At 41.1% G+C, this 25,117-nt stretch overlaps 1 protein-coding gene across 2 annotated transcripts in view; it reads left to right on the forward strand.

Moving 5' to 3' along the window:
• CTTNBP2 (cortactin binding protein 2) overlaps positions 1-25,117 on the forward strand; it is a 142,694-nt gene that overhangs the window by 99,284 nt on the left and 18,293 nt on the right. For both annotated transcript variants that reach the window (XM_072964604.1, XM_072964605.1), the window contains exons 10-14: positions 1,471-1,746; positions 4,421-4,516; positions 5,699-5,778; positions 15,688-15,774; positions 15,857-15,956. In XM_072964604.1, coding sequence (XP_072820705.1) covers positions 1,471-1,746; positions 4,421-4,516; positions 5,699-5,778; positions 15,688-15,774; positions 15,857-15,956 — 639 coding nt within the window. The remainder of the gene's footprint in view (positions 1-1,470; positions 1,747-4,420; positions 4,517-5,698; positions 5,779-15,687; positions 15,775-15,856; positions 15,957-25,117) is intronic.

Genomic DNA, 25,117 nt, shown 5'->3' on the forward strand with positions numbered 1-25,117 from the left:
GCCTTGCAGTACTCTATCATCATGAAATCTGGAAAGAGGGGAGGGACCAGCAAAGGAACAGCATGAGAGAGTGACCACTGGGGTACGAGGAAATCCAGGCATGTATCAGAGAGCAGAGAGAGATCGGTTGTGTCGGGAGTTGCTGGTAAGTAACATGAAGACTGAAAATAAAATAATCTAGTGACAAATCAGTTAATGGGGAAAAAAAGTCAATTTAAGGAAGGAATCATAAAAATAACACATTTTCAAACATTTTATTTTAATTTAAAACACACCCGCTTATGCTTTCATCCACTTTTAGGTGAAGGTCTTTCTATTAGTATGGTTCTGCTCATTGAAGCTCTTCGTGTTCTTGTTTGAACAAACCACACCTTTAATGCTTTGTCTGCGGTTTCTAGTGTTTGGAGACTTAAACATGTTTATGAAGCAAACTAAAGACAGTATCTGTCTAGAGATAATTCAGTTAATTTTTCCTAATTTTATCTACTTGTCTCATCCATATCTCATTAGATGACTTTTTATAGCAGCTCCTTTGTTCAGTGACTCTCAAGTGTTCAACTTAATTTTCATGGGAATAGTAACTCATTTCATCAGAGTCTGGAACATTTAATTTACTAATTATTGTCATGAGTTCCACAGACATAGAAGATTTGGGGCTAAACTCAAGTGGCTCTTGGTAAGCATACAGTTCGGTTCATGAGAACAGAAATACATGGGGTGCTGCCCATCTGTGTGGGGCCTCAGTCAGTTGGTGTCACAGAGAGATTGGAAGGATTGTTGTAAAAGTTTCTACTGCACTGTTGACATTTATCAAGTACTTACTAGTACTTGTAAGATAGTGTGTGAACAGATAATGTGTTAAACAAAGAGCTTGTTAAATCCCTTATAAACATGAGTTCATTTACTCTGCCTAACAGCTCAGTTGTACATTTCTTCCATTTTTTAGAAGAAATTGTGATATAGAGAGATTGAGGAAATTTACCAAGTACTTAAGAGATGGCTGACCCTGAGGCCCAGCCCAAGGTCTGTATGAGTCTGAAGCCAGTATCCTAAGTGCACAGACCTATGCAGCTGTTTCCTGCCTATATTATGTTATCAAAGAAGGTGAGGAGGAAGGGGCAGTATAGAGAGTTGAGGCCAAGAGAGGGGTTCTGGTTTTCCCAGATTTGAGGGGAAAGAATTTGAGAATCTTGCCGAAGGGAAAGAATCAATGAAGTAGAATACAGAGAAACAAGGAAAGACGAACAGTTCAAACAACGTGGTTCCAAAAAAAAAAAACTGAAGAGATTGGGAGACCAAGCTTTACTCCAGTGGAAGAATATGCAATTGACATCATTTAAAGAAATAGAATGGCTGCCCTTTGCTTTGTTTTTTTAATGTTTATATCTGTTTATTTTATGTAAGATTTTTGCTGGTTTCATTTTTTTGTCAAAGATTTTTTTTTCCCTAACTCTTATATTGTTCCAACAGATGCTCTTAAAATACCCTTAAGGATTTCAGTGGGTGAGATTCAATCAGGCAACTATGGTTCCGATGACTTTGAATGTGAAAACACAATATGTGCTTTAAATATCCGCAAACAGACATCATGGGATGATTTTTCAAAAGCAGTGAGTCAAGCTCTGACAAATCATTTCCAAGCAATCTCTTCTGATGGATGGTGGAGTCTGGAAGACGTGACGTTTAATGGCACCGCCGACTCCGGCATTGGCCTCGGTGCAAGCAGTGTGCGATCCATCATGTTAGGTATCAGCCATCCTGCAATGAAGGGAAAGTTAACATTTCTGGGTTTATTTATGTTTATGGGTTCCATAACCTGATACTTAGTTCATTGATTAAATACATTTCAGAGCTCACTTGTGGCAGCTGCTGGTGCTGAAAACCTTGAGCATTCATAATGCAGCCATTACATAATGTCGCCTGTTAGTATAAAAATGCTTTTATGCTTCAAATAATGCCCAGAGAGTAAAGAACATGAAAGCCCTTGATGAGGCTTTGTGATTGCACTTGCTATTTTGATAAATGCAAGAAACTCACCACATTGCAGCTGCTTGCTAATCCACAAGCTCTGAAGACAGCTCCAGATTTGAACTTGAGCTGTGCCAGGGATGCGTTAGTACATTAACACTCACCCTCACCTTCGGACGGGAGGCCTAATGAAGTCTAGAGTCAGAAGAAGCACTTTAATGAAGATGTAGTGAAAGCTCCCACTTGGGATGAGTTAAAATGATAATTGGTTAATTCTGTTTGGTAGGACTCCAAAGAACTTAAAAAGATAAGGTTTGCTTTCTTGTGAGCATAGTAAGTGTACTTACTATAAATGTTAGCTGTCCCTGGTTAGTTTCTTTCCTGTTGAACTAGGAGAACTGACATCGATGGGGAACCTCCTGTGATGTCAGAACTGGGCAGGGTGTTGTATATACAGACCTCAGTATGTCCTGAGAACAGGCTCATTTCACAGATAACTAGTTACAGGATGACTTGCCTGAGGTCACACAGCTAAAGGGAAAAGCAGATAGGATTCATATCCTATCTGTCTGATCAGAAAGCCTGTACATTGTCACCAGCGCCATGTTGCAAAAGAATGGTCAAGATTGAGGGAAGGGCAAAGTTTCACCATGCGATTAATGTATCAGTCTATTATATTTATTTTGTTTATGCGTATAAGGTAAATGTTAAATCACTTTCAGAACATACATTACCACCAATTTTTAAAGCAAATTATTCACAACTTAATCTTACGGATCATTGTTGTGATCTTTAATTAAATTATTATAATAGAATTATTATATAATGAAATAAGTGCATTAAGTAAATAAGTCATAAGTGATTCTCAGGAACACATATGCCAATGTGCAAAAAATGCAGTGTTATTTAAGGTGTGGTTCTGCCCAGGGGTCTGATAAACGAAATCAGCACAGCCATGTTTTGAAGGAAATGGCCCTCTATCAGCAGCTCTCATCCAGCTAATCTGGAAACTAACAAAGGCAAATGGGTCTTCACCACCATCAGATAGATTGGATTCTGTGAGCAATGGATGCTAAGGCCCAATAGTTCCAGTGTTCATTCATGTCCCTGAAGTATGGGGCACCCGAGTAGCATTTCAGATCTAAAAATCATTGAGTTTTATGGGTAAAGGTATCTGGCTGTGGACACTTGATAACTGGTAGTTACAAGTGTACTTCAGATATGGCAGGTTCATTTCAACACCATGGCAATAAAGGGAACATCATAGTAAAGTAAGTCACATGAATTTTTTGGTTTCTCAGTGCATATAAAAGTTATCTATAATATACTGCAGTCTATAGTGTACAACTGCATTGTGTCTAAAAAAACCACTATGTACATACCTTAATTAAAAAGTACTTTGTTAAAAAATGCTAACCATCATTTGAGCCATCAGTGAGTTGTAATCTTTTTGCAATTGTAACATCAAAAATGATCACAGATCACTATAACACTATACTGATCACAGATCACTATAACATATAATAATAATGAAAACGTTTGAAATATTGCAAGAATTACCAAAATGTGACCCAGGCACAAAGTGAGCAAATACTGTTGGGAAAAATGGCACTGATAGACTTGCTCGATCCAGGTCCAGGAACCTTCAGTTGGTAAATAAGACAGTATCTGTGATGTACAATAAAACAAAACACAATAAAACAAGGCAAACGTGTAACATTGTTATTTATGTATGAATATGAGTAATGTTACTATATCAATAACCTAAACTAGGTTAAGGGGACCAAGGGCAACAGAGGAGCGGTGAGTTACAGGTAGTACGCATGTGTGTTGGGGACATGCTGAGAAGAGGTATTTAAGAATTGATCCGTGGAAGGGAAGAGATGGAAACACATACTTGTAGCTAATCCCTCCCTAGAGTGGACACTTATAAAGTGGGACCCTTTGTGAGCAAGAATGAGCAGAGAGCCTGGACTGTGAAAAGGTTTGCTTTATTCTGAGTCCCTGAAGTGACCTGTTTTTACTGGGATCCAAAAACTTGTTGGAAAGGGAGGCAGGGACCAGATCATTCAGGACCTGTTATCTCATCCAACGTGCTTGGGTTTTGTGAAGCGGGCATTGGAAGAACCATGAACAGTTATAATCTGCTTTGTCCTTTAAAACTTCACCCTAGGCATATTTGGTTGTATTTTCACTCCCCAGATTTATTTCAATCCCATGTAAGGACAGCTTTGGAAAAGGCTGTGGTTTGAAGGGCTCCTCCTGATCTTCTACAGAAATTGTACTAGAAAGTTAACCCCTTGTGTGACCCTTTCCATAGCCTGTGTGTGCCTCTGACAGTCTAAGCTCTGGAGTCCTTAGGGTTCTCACACAGGAGATCATACATTGACCCTTATAAGAGTCACTACTTTTTAAGCTTCTCTTGACATTGTATTTTATTCTTTTGAACTAGGAAATGTGCCGTGGTCAGCAGGTCAGAGCTTTACGCAGTCCCCGTGGGACTTTATGAGAATGAATAAAATAGAGCAGGTCACTGTGCTTTTAACAGGTAAGGATATTCCAGACTGAGGTTTGCACCGTGACTGTTTGACAGCAGCTCAGAATCTGCATGTTTTTGTCCCGTGGCCTCAGGCCGTGCATGTGTGACTCTGACTGCTAAATAATTAGGTACTTTTTTTAAACGTGTGATTGAGAGGAAAAACCAAGTGCCATGTTTCTGACACGTGTGGTGATGTCTGTCCTGATCATTGGTTGCTGTGATTCTGATTGCATATCTCATTAGAAACAAACTGACATGCTGATAAGAGAGTGGCAGATACCCTGTGAAGAGAAATGTCTTGTATTGCTGTCAAGTGCAATGTGTGTGATCAGTATGATTATTATGCACAAGCTGATCCTCTGTGAGTGTGTATGTCCTAGGCTCTGTTGATTACAGAACAAGCATAAATTCATGGAATCCTTATAAGAGCCCAATTAGATAGGTGTTTCTGTTTATCCTCATTTTACATACAAAGAAATTGAGACTCAGAGAATCTCTTCTCTAAGCTCATACAGCCAGTAAGTAGTAGAGGAATTCTCAGTTTCTCAATCTTTAATTCTAAAAGGCTACTGATTTCATCATGTCTTTCCCAAACTGAGGAATGGAGCCTTTAAAAATTCAGTTTCAACTAAGAAAATTTTATCTTATTTTTTGAATGGTATTTAAGTTTTTAAAAAGTGTGAGACCATTCCAGAAAATTCCTTCATGCTCAAACGCCATATTGAGAGAGTGGCAGAACACAGAAGGGGTTTGGGGGCGGGGGGCAGAGTTTGGAAAAGGACCTGTGCGTTAATGCTGGCCAGGGCTAGAACTGGGATTGTCTCTGATGACATTTGCTCATGAACAGTAAAATATTGAATCCGGCAATGAGAATGGATACCAGCTAGAGTGCTGGAGCCCGGATCTGAAGGCCCTGGTCATGACTGACAGGAGATGGGTGGGCTCCCCAGGGAAGGGAGGGGGCTGCTGGGAGCTCTCTGGCAGCTGGCAGCAGGGGCTGTTTCTCAGCCTGTGCAAAGTATTGCAGTGTATTCACAATGGCAAAGGTACACTGGTGCCTTTTGGCCAAATGTCAGCTCGGCCTACATAAGTCAACGTATTGTGGTTTTTTTTTATGCTAGGTTCTGTTATGTTTTGACCATTTGTATTTAACAAGAACCAATTTTCCTCCTGGGTATTTCTTTCTCACAGGTCCTCAAGAAGGCTGCCTCAGTAGTGTGACTTATGCAACTATGATCCCTCTTCAGATGCTGCAGAACTACCTCAGGCTGGTAGGTGGACGCCGTCGACTGGAGTCTTACACTCCTATCCCTGACTCTGGGTTATATGGGAGCCCATTTTTGTGTTGAGAACAGTGTGAGCCCCCACCCACCCTGTGCCCGGACCTCCCGAACAGCCCCCTCGTTGGAATACTGCTGGTACCTTTGTTGTGGATATCTGTCTGTCACAGCCATCCAGGTGTCCACTGCCCGACCCGGAGGCCACCTGTGACTTGTGAAGTGTTACAATCTGGGCAGGAGGAAGTTGTCCTCCCCTAACAAGGACTTGACATCAAGTAATCGATCGTCAATATGAAATAGAATAACTATAGACATCAAGATGCCTGGCTGTGAACTTTCACAATTTAAATTTGAGTAAATATGCTAGCATTATATTTGGCCACTTGAACAGAGACCAGTCATAGCTTAAACAGTACAGAAGTTTATTTTTCTCAAACACCGAAGTCCCCACAGATGAGAGACCCGGTATAGACTACAGTATAGTGAAAACACACATAACTTTTATATGTACCGGAAACCAAAAAATTCACGTGACTTGCTTTATTGCAATATTTACTTTATTGCGTTAGTACTAGAACCAGTGACAATGTCTCTGAGATATGCCTGAATATGCCAACCTCTGCTCTAAGTATATAGATAATCTCATTTAATCATCCTATGAGGTAGGTACTTAGACCAATTACTCCTATTTTAGAGGTGAATAAACCAAGACTTAAATTGCCCATGGTCCTCAGGGAGTAGTAAGCGGTAAAATCCAAAGAGTAGAACCAGGCTGTCTTCCATTCTCATGCATGTTATCAGAGTTTATGCTAGTTATTAACCTCTTGGTTAAGAAAGAATTGCAGTAACCAGTTTTCACTACGTGTGTAAATGTGCTACAGAAAATGCATGTACTAAAATCCTTATGCAGAAAACCAAATGGAGTGAAACCTTTAAATCAGGCTTTTTTTTTTTTTAATGATGTTAGTTTTAAATACTTTCATTGACTAGTTCAATAATACAAGTGAATTTTAAATCTCCATCCTGGAGTGAATAAGGAGACATTTAACTTAATTTTGAATCACTAATAACTTATTACAATAGTTGAACTTTTTCATTAATTCAAGCTTTCCTCAGCCAGTTTGCAATTTTTTAGCTTATTCGTAACCTTGTATTTTAGTAATTCAGTGACTGAATAATTATTATATTAGGAGAATACTTAAATAGATCACCCTCATCTGAGCCCTATTTTAAAATGTAGGACTCTTGACTCCCCATGAGCATAATTCTTGAGAATTCTGTCTGCTGTCCACTCCAGTGTGCTAGTCATCACTAGGAGATTCTGCTTATTCTTCATACCTTCCCCAAACACATTTGCTGTGTTTGCATAAAAATAATGTTGTCAGTGATGGCTACGTATCTAAGACGGCCCACAAAAGCTCATCAACCCTTTAGCAGGTGACCGGCTTCAGCCTGATCTTTTCCAGGGCGTGGAGGGCAGTGTAGTTAAGGTCCTAGGGGAAGGAGGAAGCCAGTTCCCTGGTCTGAGGAAGAAGTGGTTCCAACACCTAGAGTGGCAGTGAGGTCTGAGACATGGATCCTTTGTCTTCCGTGGCTATAGAGGAAGAAGATTCTGGCCAGTAGGGCGAGTGTCAGTCCAGAGGAGATGTGGGTCAGGAAGAGTTCATGAGCGCCAGAGGCTAGGTGACAAGGGAGAAGTTATACCCAAGAGTTGTATCTTACAGTTTTATTTTTTTAAACAGCTATAATACCCAAGTTATTATATCTACATTAACAAGTGAGGGCCTATCTTTATTTGAAGTTAGGAACCAAGTCTGAGATTGGCTTTTATTCTTTCAGTAAGCTAATTTTTTAAAACATCGTGTGTGTGTCTGTGTCTGCGTATGTGAACTCTAATTTTTCTTGAATTCTTTTATTCTCTTATGCCTATTCTGTCAAGAGAGACCTCAGCAAATAGATAAAACCTCTGACATGAAAGACTGCAGCTTTGTGTATACACAATGCTGGATGTGACAGAGTTTGGGGAGATTTCACATGAATAAGTGAACAATTACTGGGTCATTTGTGGCTCTAAAGTCATATATAAATTAGTTATTTAAAAGTGTATGTCAGAGAAGTTGGAATTAAAGTCTTAGCTATAAAACATGACACCAGGCTATAGCCATCCCAATTTTATTAGCTCTCTAAAGGTCTTTTATTTTTCATCCTTCTCTGAGTTCAGCGTCTCAGCATAGCTTGGCCTAAAGCTGTCTCAGGATAGTAGAAGCTTTTGCTCAGAGTCTGGCAAGTGAAACTCCAAACAAAATTGAAGTTTATTGCTTTTAAATAATGCCACAAGTCTGCAAGCACATTACAGGTGCCACATTGACCCTAGTGGAGACCTCAGCTCCTCTTGTAAACGCCACTCTGCAAAAAAAAAAACACTGTGAGAGGGGAAAAAAGAAAGGGATGGATGGGCCTTTGTGAAGGTCATTGTTTCCCTTTAATCCAGAATTCATTTGCCTCACAAAACACTAATTGACATGTGATAAGAGCTTCCTGAATAGGCTGTGAAGACACAAGAATAAAAGGGATTGGTACCAATTGTGAGAACAAGGCCAGTGTCCCTCTACGAATAAGCAAAACTGTCACACCGTGAGCGTGCGCTTCAAAGATACATCTGGTGACACCAGTTCACCTTGTAGAAGTTGAGTTTGATTTTGTTTTTCAAAAAACAGATCTCCTTTCAACATAATTTAAATATTTACCTTCCCTCCACCTCCCCAAAAATTCCTGCCTGTCCATCTGCCTACCTACCTACCTACCTGTCTATCTTTAGAGCCCTCTGCTGGAAGCATGGAGCATGTATATTTATTATACCTCAAATCTTGTTATTTGGAGAAGTAATATGATAACTCTGGAACAGACAGGTATGTTTTCTTGGCATAGTTTTGCACGTTTGCAAAGTGTCAGTAAAGCAATAGGCTTTCGTAAGTAAATTTTTTGTTCAGATCTTAAACGGTAACCCACACAACTATATCATTTGATGAGATAGAACAAAATACCATTAACAAAAAATTAATACCTGAAAAGAGGAGAAATGTACTGCTAGGAGGCATGCATTAGAATGTATGAATGATCTGGAAGTCTGTACATTCGTTTTTACCTTTTCTTGCTTACTGGATTCACTTGTTTATATTTTACTTATTCCAGAAAGGATATTAGGTGATGTGAACAAAAATGCTTACTGCTAGTGAATGGCCTTTCAATGAAATTTTAAATTGAATGTTTCCAGTCTTTCATAAGAACCTACAATCTGAGAACAAATGAAGTTGAAATTGAAGACAGCTTATCTTTGAAGTTGGGTCTCTTGCTGTTGTTACATGATTGCAAAATCAATCTTTAGAAAACGTAAGCAGTTGGACAGGATGGCTATATTGAATAGAGCACTGTTCATTTCAAAAGTGAGACAAGATTAAAAAGCAATGCTGGTTGAAAATCTCAGGGGTAGACTATTCAGTAAATCTTGAAAATCTGTATCCTGTTTCACTAGTGTGAAACAACACGCTCCTTGTGGGAGAATTTCTACCCAGTAAGTCATAGCAGTTTGGGAGTAATTTCGAGAGCTCAAGATTTCTGGTTGAAAAGTGCACCTGGCCAGCAGTACCTAACACACAATTTCCCACTGAAGTACTTTTTGAAAAGTGACAACATTTTACAGTGACAGAGGAAACTAGAACTTGAAGTCTTCCTTTGGCAAGAATCTAGAAAAAATTTTCACTACCTTCAGGGGCAAGAGAGTGTTGGGTTCACTTATTTAAGGCCTGCCTCAAAGGAGATAACCATCTTACTAATGGTTCAAAAAAGCAAGATCTACACCAGTTAGAAAATTAGAAAATTGGTCATCTGTCCTTTACTCTGTTTTTTGCAGCACCACAATATTATCCTCCAGCCCTTTCAGTACAGGTCCTTCCACGTCCGTTCGGAGCTTAAAGCTCCTAGAAATCCCTGAGCAGGAAGTCAGGGGGCCTTGATGAGCCCGTGCTGCATCCAGGAAGTGGGATGGGTACAGGAGCATCCTGCTTCCTGGGACTGCAGTTCATCCCATGCATTTGTCCACCGAGGGGAACAGCAGGAGTTCAGCCCACTGCAGCGACTGCTGGATCCTGGAGTTTAACTAAAAATTATAGACACCAGCCCACCTTCCATGTAGTGATCTAAGACAGGCATTCATCTGGAAAATCAGTGGACAACGAGTGAAACCAGTGATGGCCCACACATCCTTCTTTACTGTAGAATTCTTCCTGTGGTTTCAGAGTGTATAAATACTAATGGCAAGTTACCTTTATACCTATGGAGGGATGAATACTGCAGAACAGAACAGGGGTGTCATTCTGGAAACTCAGGAGGACACAGCTTAAAAATAACTAGGGGAAAAAAGCAGAGAAAAGTTGGAAAACTATGTTCACTCTCTAAAGAATGCGAGGAGATAGACTATAAAACCAGGACAAGGAAGCCATGGTCGAGTGCAGGCTGAGAGGAGAAGGAAGAGTGTTGGAAAGGAGATGGGTGAGGCAGGGAGCTGTAAGAACAACAGAAACTGCGGTGGCAGCACCGAAGCTGTGCTTGATCACGAAGAGCAGACGCGAGATGGTGAACACTCCGTTCAGGGCTGTGAGAGACTGGCTGGAGGAGCCCTCTCCCACAGTGGGGGGGAGAGGGGAGCAGAGTTGGGGTAATGATGAGATAAGGGGACGGACACTCTCACAGAGCACAGAAAGGGAACTTTAGCATCATAGGTGTTCCTTAGAAATAAAGAGAACTGTATACATATATTTCTTTTCATATTCTTTTTCACTAAAGGTTATTACAAGATATTAAATATAGTTTCCTGTGCTCTGCAGAAGAAATATGGTTTTTTATCTATTTTTTTACCTTCTGTTTTTATTGAGTTATAGTCATTTTACAATGTTGTGTCAAATTCCAGTGTATGCATGACTGGGACGTTGTACTTGTCACTAGAAATTGACACATTGTAACTGACTATATGTCAGTAAAAAAGGAAGCATAAAGAAAAAAAAGAAAGAAAAGTAGAAGTGGAGAAATTAACAGAAGTATAATGGAAGAAAGATTTCACAAGCCAGAAAAGGTCTGACTACATATACCAAAAGGATTTACCATGTTCCATTTAAAATTGGGAGAAAGAGGCCATAACTAGATAAATCTGGGCAGCATTTTTAAAGGACAAGTGTAATCTGTATATCCCCAGGCTTGTCCATCACCTAGGGACAACTAAGAGATTATTCTGTAATTCTTCCTTAGTAACAACCTACCCCTGAAGTCTCGTGGCCTCGTGGCATAGAAGCAGAACCTCAGATGAACTTACAGGATTTTCTCTCTCCTCCCATGTCTCTGGGGGAGGCCCTGTCCCTGTCTCGGGCCCTGCCGGCACCTCTACCGTTGCTTGGCTCACAGACCCCCGTAGCACAGAAGACATCCCAGGCTGGCCTGTGCTGAGGTCATCCCGTGGCTTTAAGATCCTGACGTTCTTTACGCAGCTGTGGCTGCTGTCACGTTTCTTCCTGTCACACCACTCTCCCTCCTGCCCCAGCCTCTGTTGTCTCCCTTTTTACTGAAGACTTAGCAATGGTGGAATAGTGTTTAAACTCAGAGAAAACCACTGGTGGCTACCAGATAAGTTGTCTTTCAGAGCTTAAAACCCAGTCCCAAGTGCAACATCCAGGCGCCCCTTTAAGGATCTTCTCCTTAGCTCTTGGCCTGACACCCAGTGGTCAAGCCTAGTTTCCCTCCGCTTCCCAGGAGTTCCTCTAAGCTTGTCCTGGTCTCCTTGGAGGCCACCGCTCAAGTCTTAGGGCCCCAGGTAAGGAAGGAGTTTCTTCCTTCCATGCTAAGGACTTTCCCTCATGCCTTTCCTGTCTCCGAACCTGTCTCTTCCTGTGATGAGCCAGGGGCAGTCACTGTCTTGACAGAAGTCCACTCCAGCCACCCTAAAGGATGTGGCCTTCCCCTCTGATCTAAACGGAGCAAACTCATCAGGAGCACAGAAGAGCAGCAATAGCACAAAGGTAGACACACATGCCCTGACATTGTCCCATCTCGCATCATGAAGAGCGACAAACACTTTGACGCCTGACGCTTCTCTAAGTTTGGGTGGCTCAGCCTTCATACACGAGCTACGTCCCCTGTACTGGTAAGGCGGCGTTTCATCAGCCCAGTTGCTTTTCTACAAGACCTTTCCAAGAAGAAAGCTTCTCTGCATCATGTTGGCTGGGAGTGGGAGCTCAGCCGCAGGATGGCAGAGATCGGGGGATGGCTTCCCTCTCCACATCTGGCTCCAAATGTCACTGCCTTTGCCCCACATAAAAGGTCATTGGCTTTCTGTCCCAACATCTCCTACATTGCCACATGTTCTCAGGCAAGGTATCCTTATACATGAGGATCAAGATTTCATTTAAAAACTCTATAGGCTTTCAGGCAGATTTTCCTTTTTACAAAGTAAAAGTGATCGATCAGTCTCTATCTAGATTTCTGGAATTCAGTGCTTCAAAAAATGGAATCATATAGACAGTTGATTCAAGAATTTTTTTTTACATTTTTGTTATTGAGTTATAGTAATTTTACAATGCTGTATCAAATTCCAGTGTAGAGGAAACTTTTCAGTTATACATGAACATACATATACTCATTGTCATTTTTTTTCACTGTGAGCTACTGCAAGATCTTGTATATATTTCCCTGTGCTATACAGTATAATCTTGTTTATTTGTTCTACATATGCCTGTCAGTATCTACGAATTTTGAAATCCCATTCTGTCCCTTCCCACCCCCTACCCCTTTGGCAACCACAAGTTTGTATTCTATGTCTATGAGTCTGTTTCTGTTTTGTATTTATGTGCTTTTTTTTAGATTCCACATATGAGCGATCTCATATGGTATTTTTCTTTCTCTTTCTGGCTTACTTCACTTAGAATGACATTCTCCAGGAGCATCCATGTTGCTGCAGATGGCGTTATGTTGTCATTTTTATGGCTGAGTAGTATTCCATTGTATAAATATACCACATCTTCTTTACCCAGTCATCTGTTGATGGACATTTAGGCTGTTTCCATGTCTTGGCTATTGTAAATAATGCTGCTATGAACATTGGGGTGCAGGTGTCATTTTGAAATAGGGTACCTCCTGGATATGTGCCCAGGAGTGGGATTCCTGGGTCATATGGTAAGTCTATTCCTAGTCTTTTGAGGAATCTCCATACTGTTTTCCACAGTGGCTGCACCAAACTGTACTCCCACCAGCAGTGTAGGAGGGTTCCCTTTTCTCCACAGCCTCTCCAGCATTTGTCATTTGTGGACTTCTGAATTATGGCCATTCTGACTGGTGTAAGGTGATACCTGATTGTAGTTTTGATTTGCATTTCTCTGATAATTAGTGATATGGAGCATTTTTTCATGGGCCTGTTGATCATTTGTATTTTTTCCTTGGAGAACTGCTTGTTTAGGTCTTTTGCCCATTTTTGGATTGGGTTTGTTTTTTTCTTATTAAGTTGTACGAGCTGCTTATATATTCTGGAGATCAAGCCTTTGTTGGTTTCATTTGCAAAAATGTTCTCCCATTCCGTAGGTTGTCTTTTTGTTTTGTTTATGGTTTCCTTTGCTGTGCAGAATCTTGTAAGTTTCATTAGGTCCCATTTGTTTATGCTTGCTTTTATTTCTATTGCTTGGGTAGACTGCCCTAGGAGAACATTTTTGAGATGTAAGTCAGATAATGTTTTGCCTGTATTTTCTTCAAGGAGGTTCATTGTATCCTGTCTTATGTGTAAGTCTTTGATCCATTTCGAGTTGATTTTTGTGTATGGTGTAAGGGAGTGTTGTAGCTTCATTTGTTTACATGCTGCTGTCCAGTTTTCCCAACACCATTTGCTGTAGAGACTGACTTTCTTCCATTGTATATTCTTGCTTCCTTTATCAAAGATTAGTTGACCAAAAGTTTGTGGGTTCATTTCTGGGCTCTCTGTTCTATTCCATTGGCCCATATGTCTGTTTTTGTACCAATACCATGCTGTCTTGATTACTGTAGCTCTGTACTACTGTCTGAAGTCTGGGAGAGTTATTCCTCCAGCCTCTTTTTCTTCAGTAATGCTTTGACAATTCTAGGTCTTTTGTGGTTCCATATAAATTTTATTCTGATTTGTTCTAGTTCTGTGAAATGTGTCCTGGGTAATTGGATAGGGATTGCATTAAATCTGTAGATTGTCTTGGGCAGTGTGTCCATGTTAACAATATTGATTCTTCCAATCCAAGAGCATGGGATATCTTTCCATTTTTTTAAGTCTTCTTTAATTTCCTTCATCAATGGTTTATAGTTTTCTGTGTATAATTCTTTCACCTCCTTGGTTAGATTTACTCCTAGGTATTTTATTACTTTGGGTGCTATTTTAAAGGGGATTGTGTCTTTACTTTATTTTTCTGTTGATTCATCATTACTGTAAAGAAATGCAACTGATTTTTGAACGTTAATCTTATAACATGCTACCTTACTGAATTCTTTGGTTATTTCTAGTAGTTTTTGTGTGGACCTTTTAGGGTTTTCTAAATGTCATCTGCATATAGTGACATTTTTCACCTCTTCTTTTCCAGATTGGATCCCTTTTATTTCTCTCTCTTGCCTGATGGCTGTGGCTAGGACTTCCAAAACTATGTTGAATAGGGGTGGTGATAGTGGGCAGCCTTGTCTTGTCCCAGATTTTAGTGGGAAGCTTTTGAGTTTTTCACCATTGAGTACTATGCTGGCTGTGGGTTTGTCATATATAGCTTTTATTATGTTGAGATATGTTCCCTCTATACCCACTTTGGTGAGAGTTTTTATCTTAGATGGGTGTTGAATTTTATCAAGTGCTTTTTCTGCATCTATTGAGATGATCCTGTGGTTTTTGTCCTTTCTTGTTGATGTGATGTATTACACTGATTGATTTGCATATGTTGAACCACCCTTGTGTCCCTGGGGTGAACCTCACTTAATCATGATGTATAATCTTTCTTATGTGCTGTTGGATTCTATTAGCTAGTATTTTGGTAAGGATTTTTGCATCTATGTTCATCAGTGATATTGGTCTGTAATTCTCTGTTTTGGTGGTGTCTTTGCCTGGTTTTGGTATCAGGGTGATGGTGGCTTCATAGGATGAGTTTGGGAGTATTCCCTTCTTTTTGATTCAAGAATTGTATACTCCTGAAAATGTCTTCTATGTAAAAAGTCAACACAAATGTATCATCTGGTATACAACAGCTGTAAAAAGATTACACTCACGTATCGTTCTTAAAAAACAAATACACATACATCAACTATGCGAAGAAAAAAGCTGAAAGGAAACATATTTACAGTGATTGCTTCAGTGATGTCTATTCTGCTACTTTATGTGTCTTTGTATTTTCCAAAATTGATAACATTCGTTGTTATTTTACTCTGAAAAGTAAAACAAGCATTGGGAGAATTCAGACTAAGGAGCATCTGCAAGGGATAATAAAGACAAAAACTAACATCTGCAAGGGACAGGATATTCTAGGAACTGTGTTCCCGGCTGATACACTGACCCTCCCTGTAGAAAATAGAGGGAAGAAGGAGCGTGCTTTTTCATAAAATGTCGTCTCTTGCTATAAATGTGTAAATGCTATATAAAATATGCCACATGAATACTATATTTGCAAGTGTTTCACATTAACATGAAAGACTTGACATGCCCAATGAATACAGCTAATCCCTAGAATAATGTGTTTAATCTTTTGAAAGGCTGAGGACAGTCAGAAAGGAAATTCCACACTGGTGTACCACATTTTTTTTCTGCTTAGCAAAATGCTAAGCAAAAGCCTAAAAAGTACCTGAGGTCTCTTCTTGGTTCATTTACAGGTCGAGCAATATCATAATGTCATTTTCCACGGCCCAGAAGGAAGCTTGCAGGACTACATAGCACATCAGCTGGCGCTCTGCATGAAGGTACCGAATACTTGCACACCATCTCCTTTTTTCTGAAAACTTGAAAGTCTGTAGAACTAATGACTCTGTCTTCTTATCACAGCACAGACAGACGGCTGCAGGATTCTCCTGTGAGATAGTGAGAGCCGAAGTGGACGCTGGTTTCTCCAAGGAACAGCTAGCAGATCTGTTCATCAGTAGCGGTAAGCCCGTTTCAGCAAACTCAGTTGTGGTAACCAAAACTCATCTTGTCAGTGATGCCATTACAAGGAAATAAATGTTGTTGCTTGGGGATGAATTTAAGTGGACTTTTAACTTATTTAGCAGCTGAAGGATGAAAACTGGAACCCAGGTGAACACTTGCAAAAAAATATTTTCATGTACATATCATTGCATTTATTGCATATCCTGTACTTTTTCTTTTTCTTCATCTTTTGCTTATAAATTATTACCTGTTCTGAGCATACTATGTAACTGGCACCAGAAGATGCTAAAGGAGGTGGTGGTAGGAGCAGTCCACCTGGTGGAACTAAGTGTATTGTGTCTTTGATGCGGTTTAGAATTGCACAGTGATAATAAGCAGATCAATTTTGGGTAAATTTTATTCTTATTCATAAATTCTCTGCAACCAAAGAACCCCTTATTGCTGCACCTGGGTTGAACTGCTTTCTCTACCTCACTCTTAATGTGCTGTTGACTGGTACTTTGTTAAACACATTACATGTATTAATTAGCTCATTTAATCTCCACAGCAGCGCTGTGCAAGTCAGTATTATTTTCTCCATTTCAAAGGTGAGGAAACAGGCACAGAGAGGTTCAGTAACTTGCCACAACTATACAGTGGCAGAACCACGATTAAACATGTTTATTAATAGAACATTTTCATGAATTTTCTATCCTTAGGCTCTAGAGATTCACACCCCAACCTTCCCACAAGTGGGGTTAGTGTAACCCTGCGTAGCATAGTGTGACTAGTGGCTGTGAAACAAAACTGAAATGGACCAGCCTCCAGTCTCCAAGACCTCAAAGCCACAGCGACGCTGGGGACGGAGGGGAGGGAAGGAGGGAGGCAGTTTGTGAGCTGGGTGAAGGGGGGTTTGAAATGCAAATTCAGGTCTCTTTTTTAGGGAGAGGGGTGATTCTCATCTTTGGAGCTATGATCAAGGAATATACCTTGTGGCTGGGGTAGATGTTGACCAGGTTGAGGACGAAAGAGATTACCAGGAGTTCCTAAATCAAGAAGTAAAATTGAGGCAGGTTTAGAGAGGGACGGAGGAGTCCACAAACCTAGAGGCACACATTTTGGGGACAAGAAAATCCCACCAGAATCTGAATGCTGCTCTGGTACTCAGGTCAGTCTTTGACCAGAAACTAGTGAAAGTTAGCTACAGAGAGCTGTTTTTCTCTGACCATGATGCTAATAATAGCCAACACTTATTCAGCTTTGACTCTGGTAAGCTTTATTCTAAACACCCTGATTTATAAACACTTGAGCCAGAGGTTAAGTGCCCTACCCACAGATCCCATGGCGAGGACACAGCATAGCAGGGAGGGCTCAGACCAAGCGGTCTGGCTCCTGAATCACTGCCAGCTGCTGCTCCTTAGAAACTCACCTGTACCAAATGTTTATTTCTGCTTAGTTTTATAACAAAAGCCCCTATGTTTTTTCAAGATTTAGTCTTGTTTCATCTCAAAGTAAGAAGCTAAAATATTCTGTTCTCACCCTATCATTGTGAATAAGCAATTAGACTAGATTCTGCTCTAAACTTAGAGAGCTAAAAAAATCTGAGAGCAGTGAATTAGGTCAAGAAGAATGCAAAGGTGACCAACTCAGCGTTTCTTAACTTTTGGGAGCATCTTGTTAAAAAAAAAAAAACCTCTTCTTCCTAATTGCACAATTTGGCAAGCAGCACAAGTCTCTTGGCCCCCACACTTGGAATTCAGGTCGCACTGAGACTTGAAAAACCTAAATGCCCACAAGTGCCAAAAAGCTGCATTAAGGGGTGAAGCCGGCTGGTTGGGGCTGGGGGAGGGGAGGCACGTCTTGGTGTCCCCAGGGCAGCAGCTCTCAGCTTGAGCAGCTTGTTGGTGGCAGAAGTGTAGACCTAGGGTCCTGAGGTCTTGTGACTTGGAGGAAGAAGCCAGAAATGCAGGTTTTTCTGTGAAAATCTGGGAGTTTGTTCTTTCCATATTTTTAACTATCTCCATTTTTAAAGCAGTATGAAGACCGTCTAGAACCCCCAGGTTCTCTCATTCATGGACCCCTCACTCCATCCACACAGCCAGTCCCTGGTCATGTCCTGCCAAGTGGGGCTCAGTGTACCTTTTTCATCCAACCTCATGATACCATCCTACTGTGTGCCCCCTTTCCCTAGATCTTGTCTGCTCTCCTGGCAGTGTTTGCTCTGCCTGCATCTTCTCCCTGAACATCCTTCACAGACCACCAGACCCCTGATTGAAAGTTCTCTGTGACTCCTGCCTCCCACATTCTTCCATCACTCACTGATGCTATTCAAGGCTTTCCATTCAAGGACATTGATCCATCTGATTTGCTTATCTGTCCCTTTTTAATTTATTTATTTTTTGAGAAATAGTGTAAGTTCAAGATATACAAAGCATTGATTAGATACACATACATATTGCAGAATGATTACCACTGGAGCATTAGCTAACATCTCCATTACTTCACATAATTACCATCTCTTTCTCGCAATGAGAACATTTAATATTTACTCTCTTAGCAACTTGCAAGTATATAATATAGCATTGTTAACTATAGCCTCCATGTTTACATTAGCTCTCCAAAACATATTATCATCTAGCTGAAAATCTGCACCCTCTGACTGTCACCTCCCCATTTCCCTCATCCTCCAGCCCCTGACAACCACCACTCTACTATGTATCAACAGACTGGCATTTTTAGATTCCACATGCACATGATGTCATGCTGTCTTGTAGTATTTGTCTCTCTGACTTACCTCACCTAACATAATGCCCTCAAGATCCATCTGTGTTGTTACAAATGGCAGTATTTCTTTATCATGGCTGAATAATATTCTGTTGTGTATGTATGCCACATTTTCTTTATCCATTCCTCTGTTGATGAATAATTAGGTGTTTCCATGTCTTGGCTATTGTGGATTAAGTGGTGAGCATGGGAGTGCAGATACCTCTTCAAGATCTCTGCAAGATTTCATTTCCTTGGGATATTTACCCAGAAGGAGAATTGCTGGATTATATGGTAGTTCTGTTTTCGGTTTTTGAAGACCCTCCATACTGCTTTCCATAGTGGTTGTACCAATTTTCATTCCCACCGACAGTATAGGAGAATTCCCTCTTTTGCACATCCTCACCAGCACGTGTTAACTCTTTGGTGATAGCCGTCCTGACAGGTGTTGATATCTCATTGTGGTTTTGGTTGGCATCTCCCTGATGGTTACTAATGTTGATGTACCTGCTGGCCATTTGTGTATCTTCTTTAGAATATCTGACCCTTTTTTAAAATAGATACCTAAGTTCCAGCAGAATATAGTATTTCTCCTCACATGTCCTTTGCTTTTCCATTCTCCACTCTTTGTTTTTGCTGCATTTTCCACCTAGAATTACTCCAAAATTTCATCTAGAATAAACACACGAACTCCCCCGCTCCCACACACACGCACACACACACACACTCACTCTCTAACCACGGCATGGCAGGTACCGTGCCAGCACTGTGTTGTACAGTGCCGATCACAGTGGACATGGAAGCCCCTGTTTAAGGGCTCTAAGGACGCCTCAGATGGAAACCTCCCTGACCCCTGCAGATGCAGCCACCACCTCTGATGAACAGCAGTGGGCTGTGTTTACCTCCGTGCCCCGCCTGCCTCTAGCTCAAGGCAGTGAGGGTGTTACTTGGGCTTTTGGCCCACACACATGTTGTGAGCTCCCTGAAGGCTCGTAATGTAGCTTATTCTTCTGTTTCCCCTTGTACGCTGACTGCCAATAATTGCTTGTTGAATGAGGGGATAGCATGGGCAAAGAAAAAGGAGTTGGTCATACTCAGTTGTCAGCAGGTAGAACTTGCTTACGGTGGAGGTAGAAAGAAGTAAGATTAGAGTGTGCAGCAGTTGTGAAGGCAGTAGCTGATAATAGGGCATAAAGGTAACAGTGAGTTTGAAAAAGAAAGTTTTGAAACTATAGACTGAGGCCAAAAGTCTCCACTCTAACTCCTTTCTCATGTAGGAATTAGTGTAGCATCTCCAAGTATTAAAGGATTTTATTCTGTATTTGGCTCAGCAATTTATAAGTATCAAATATCCTCTTTCTTTTTTTAATAACAAAAGTAAGACACAAACACGAGATTCATCTGCCGAGACCGTGAAGGCATTTGCCCTAGTTCACCTCCTGAGTGTATCATAGGTCCTCATCTGCCTGCGTGCCCACGTCCGCTCAGCCCTGAGTTCTTCTGACACTGCTTCCTACATCTTGTCTCCACCTCCTGCTCTCCTGTCCCCCTGCCACCTATCATTTCTTGCTCAAGGTACAGTGGGGGCCCTTCTTATTTCCTCTAGTCTCATTCCTTCCACAGGCCCCCTACAGGCTTCCAGAGGGCTCACCCTAGAATAGAAAACTGCTCAGGACAGTTCTCTGCTATTATACTGCGATGGCTCGAGAACAAACGCTGAAGGTCTCTGAATGTTGTGTTAAATTATAGTCTGGCTTCAGATCTCTTCCTTGCTGCTGTCCATCCTCGTCTCGTAAAACTCCATCCACTGTCACCATCATTTTCTCTGTAAGGCCAGCTGCTGTTGACTGGTGAGCTATGAGGAGGTCATGGAGAACGTACGCTTTGAGCAGATGGGGGCACCAGAGGCTTCTGAGCAGTGCGAGAGAATCTCATGTGAGCCAGTGGGAAGGGTCTCTGGACGGTGTGGTGCCTCTTCTTTTGTTGTGCAGAAAGCACCTAGCAGGGAATGTTCTTTTGGTCAAAGGGTGATGGAAAAGGACAGAGAATAGAGCAAACAGAGATCTGGATGAGAGAAAATGGGTCTCCTCGGCTATTCTACATAAACTATTAGAATATTGGGGATAGGAATTATCTTTCAGCTATTCTCTTGCATTTTTGCCAAGAAATTAAATTGATCAAATTGCATGACTTCCAAGTGAGGGATACACTGATTCGTGAGGTATTCTAAACTTACTCCTGGTTTTTAACCTTATTTTCTCTAAAGAAAGAGATTTAAGCTACTTGAATTGGGCTGGGGTTAGACAGCTGAACTTTTATCTTCCAATGGGCATCATACATGCATTACTGTATATGTTCCTGTCTACAGCTCTGCAGAAAAAAGCCAGTAAAAAGAGACACAGAGAAGGAATTTTAAAAATGTACGAATGAAAAAATACAAGAAGGAAGAGTAGCAGATTTAAAAAAAAAAACTAGCTTTAAGAATATAAAACTTATGTGGAGATTAAAATGGTGCCAATGAAGAAAATAATGTGGAACAGAACACGTCAACAAGGGTGATATAGCATGTAGGCTAGCAAGGGTTATCTTGTGTTTATTTTAAAGTAAGATCTTCCTTCTCACATTGACTTGTGTGGGAGATAGTCATGCCACATGGCTCCGTTATTTGCTAAGGAGGATGTGAACGTGTATTAGAAGTGGGTCAAATTTCACCTCAGTGTAAAGTATTGAATTGGGTTAGCAAGACAGACACTTTTTAAAATTGCATGTGACTGTAGTAGTAAAAACAAAAAAAAAAGCACTAAACTGCTATTTCAAAATAATACTTAGAATTCCTGAGAGAAATTTCTACTTCAAAAGTAATAAGGATGGAATGACTGTAATAATAGGAGGAGGCTGTGTAAATTGAAGTCTACATAAATGAGTTTTTCTCCTTAGACCCTGCATTCATGAAGGCTCTTGAAGGCTTGTCCCTTGCTTCTCATCGGGACTCAAAGCATCATCCCTGCAGAGCTTTGTTTTAAGCGAACAGTGTAAAAGATGTGCTGCCGTCCATCCCAAAGGGGAGATTTTAGACTGGGGGGTCACATTAGATGTAAAGGAGTTTGGATGTAACTGTAAACATGGTATGTTAATTATTTTTAAACCCATGAGTCTTGCTCTAGAACGGCTATCCATAAGACAAGATACAGTAAACCTCCTAGAAGAAAATACAGGGAAAACATTATCTGACATACATCTCAAAAATGTTCTAGAACAGTCTCCTCAAGCAATAGAAATAAAAGCAAGAATAAACCAATGGGACCTAATGAAACTTACAAGCTTCTGCACAGCAAAGGAAACCATAAGTAAAATAAAAAGGCAACCTACAGAATGGGAGAACATTTTTGCAAATGAAACCAACAAAGGCTTGATCTCCAGAATATATAAGCAGCTCATACAACTTAATTAAGAAACAACCAAACAACCCAATCCAAAAATGAGCAAAAGACCTAAACAAGCAATTCTCTTAAGGAAGACATACAAATGATCAATAGGCACATGAAAAAATGCTCCATATCACTAATTATCAGAGAAATGCAAATCAAAACTACAATGAGGTATCACCTCACACCAGTCAGAATGGCCATCATTCAAAAATCCAGAACTGTTAATACAGTGGTGTGCAACACTGGGCGATAACCCTGAGCCTACCCAAGTGGGCGTCTGACTAAGATGACCAGCCTGTGGAGAGGAGCAGGACGGACATAGCCTATAAAGTTGGAAGAAAGAAGGACAAAAAGAGTAGATCTGTTTAATAAATAGGGCTTTGAATTATCACAGGGCAAAGGGAATCTGAACAGCTTTCCAGCAACTGGCCAAAAGGAATCTCCAGCTGTGGCGAGGAGTGGGTGGCCGTCTTACACCTACACGAACCCTGATCAGGGGCTGATAAATCCTTCAAGCCCGCAGGTGTAATAAGTTTCTGCTTCTGTGGTTGGTTAATACATTAGAACTAAAACTATGTTAACCTGAACTAGACACATGCTATTTCTGAACTAAAATGAAATCTACCTTCAGACAAACTTGCTTCAGGATGTTGAATTTAAGTGGTCCTATAGAGGAATAGATGTTACTGAAAAATACGAGGCCAGCAGTGTTGAAGACCAAGCTTTTCATCAAAGAAACCCAGTCTGTTTGGCCTTTGATCAGTCTCTCAGGGAAGATCAAAGTGAACAACGATGAGATGGAAACAACCCAAGTCATGAACAGCACCCTACCCTCCTTTTGTCATGGGCACAAGCTGTCCATTCAGTGTGGGATTAACAAGAAATAACAGTCCTTGTTTGTGGACCCAGGAGGATGAGTTTGTGTCTCCTATATTCCTATAAATTCAGTTTATTTCCAGCCTAAATCCTCCCTTGCTGCTCCCATCCATCTGTTCCAGCCCCTGCTGGACGCTCAGGAGAGATGCCTGACTCAGCAAACACTCAGGCCTGAAACAGCCCATCCCCGTCTCCCCTGCCTCATGTGTGCTCTTCCTCGTGTGCCCTCTGCCTCCATCACCGGCATGACCTCTTCTCTGCCGCTCTGTTGGGACAGTCAACCATTGAGCGTTACCGACTCCATCTCAGAACACCTTTTTGCTCTGTGCCTTGGCCCTGGATGCGGCTCCCGCCCCCTTGTGTCCTCACCTCAGCAGTAAGAGCCCGGAGGTGTGTTTTCCTGGTTTTCTTTCCTCTCCTGTCAGTTCTAAACACCAACGTGAGATCTCAAAGCAGGATTTACATCATGTTTATCCCCCTCCTTAAAGACTTTCACCCCTTCCCAGAGCTGGTAGTTTCTCCCTCCCGACTTGACATTCTGGATTCTGAGACTTCATATCAGCAAGTCTCACCCTGGCAGCTCATAAAATGCCAACACCCTGGGCCCAGCACGGACCAGTTAAATCAGAGCCCCTGGGGATGGATCGTCGGTGATCTTAACGTGTAGCCTGCCGCCTGCCTGCCGACAGATGGGCCTCCTGGATTCTGTTCCACTGATGCCATTTCTGTGCCCCGAGCTCCCAACCAGCCCTGCCTGAGGCCTGTATCGGCCTTGAGCTCACCCACATGCCCCTCTTGCAACTATTCTGACCTTGGTTTGAGGCCCCTGTCCCCTCTAGGCCTGAGCCCTGCCCAGCCTCCGTTCTTCTGCCTGTGCCATTTCTTAAACCTAGAAAACCCTCTTCTGACCTGTCTGTCAAGATGCCCTTTCTTTTAATAGGTCCAGTTTAAAATGCCACACACCCCCGGTTAGAACTGGTCACCTCCAGCGTGCCATGGAGCTTAGCATGGTACATCCAGCAAGGATGTCTGTTGAGATGCAGTTCCTTGTTCCTGCAGACACGTTGTCTCTGGTCTCAGCAGCTGCAGGGCCACTGGAGCTATCAGACACTGAGCACACGGCAGGGAAAAGCTGGAGACCTGCAGGCCTTAGTTACAGAGAAGCAGACACATTGACCATTCAGCCTGGCCTATTTTTTTTGTATCACTGGGTGTAAAAAGTTAGCTTATCATTGTTGTTTTTAAAGTATCTATAGGTTTCTCAGACTTCCATATCTCTGGAATAACATTTGAACCTGAGAAGCGTAGGATTTTAGCACTATTGACTCGATCGCTGTGTTGAAGAGGACCCAGCCCTCCCTCCGCCCCAGGTACAGCTAAATTGAGACGTGGTGGTTATTGTTTCTACTCTTCTAGTTTTTAAAGCTTCAGAAGAGATTCATTTACAGTGCTCAAGGAGCTCTTTTGAAAGTGAAAATGCATTTGTGTCTATAGCAACAAGGAGGCGGAAAGGGAGTATGATACACTATCAGAAGTGTTTGTGAAAAGTGGAAGCCTTGACAGAATTACTCTCAAGTATCTTAAATTGATCTTTTTTCAAGGTTAATTTAGCTATCACTAGGGCATCTTAGAATCTTCTAAAACATTAAAAAGTGATTTTAATCTTTTTATTCATTGGTATATAGGAAGAATTACATATATTTTAACTACAATTTTAATGACATTTGAGTGCTTAGCAGGTGCCAGACACTGTTTCAGTTACATTTTGTCCACTGACTTATTTGTCTTCTACATATAATAATAATCTTCCATTTACTTTCCATCTTTCATTTGGGGTTGATACGTAGTTCAGCCCCCGTGTCTTTAGTGTGAAGACCCCTAAAATAAGAATCAGAAGTCCCAGACTGTAGTCCTTCCTTAACCACTGTTTCTGAAACCTTAGATCACTATAACCTTTCAGAGATCTGTGAAATGAAAGGAGAGTTCTGCTTGTCTCTGAGGTCCTATCTCCATAATTTTATGAATACTTTATATATGTGTCATTTAAAGGTCACTTAAGGATTTTGGCTTTCTGTATTGTGAAATATCCATCTATAAAATACATACTACCTAT

Source organism: Vicugna pacos, chromosome 7 (assembly GCF_048564905.1).
Source record: "Vicugna pacos chromosome 7, VicPac4, whole genome shotgun sequence".
Classification (NCBI taxonomy): domain Eukaryota; kingdom Metazoa; phylum Chordata; class Mammalia; order Artiodactyla; family Camelidae; genus Vicugna; species Vicugna pacos.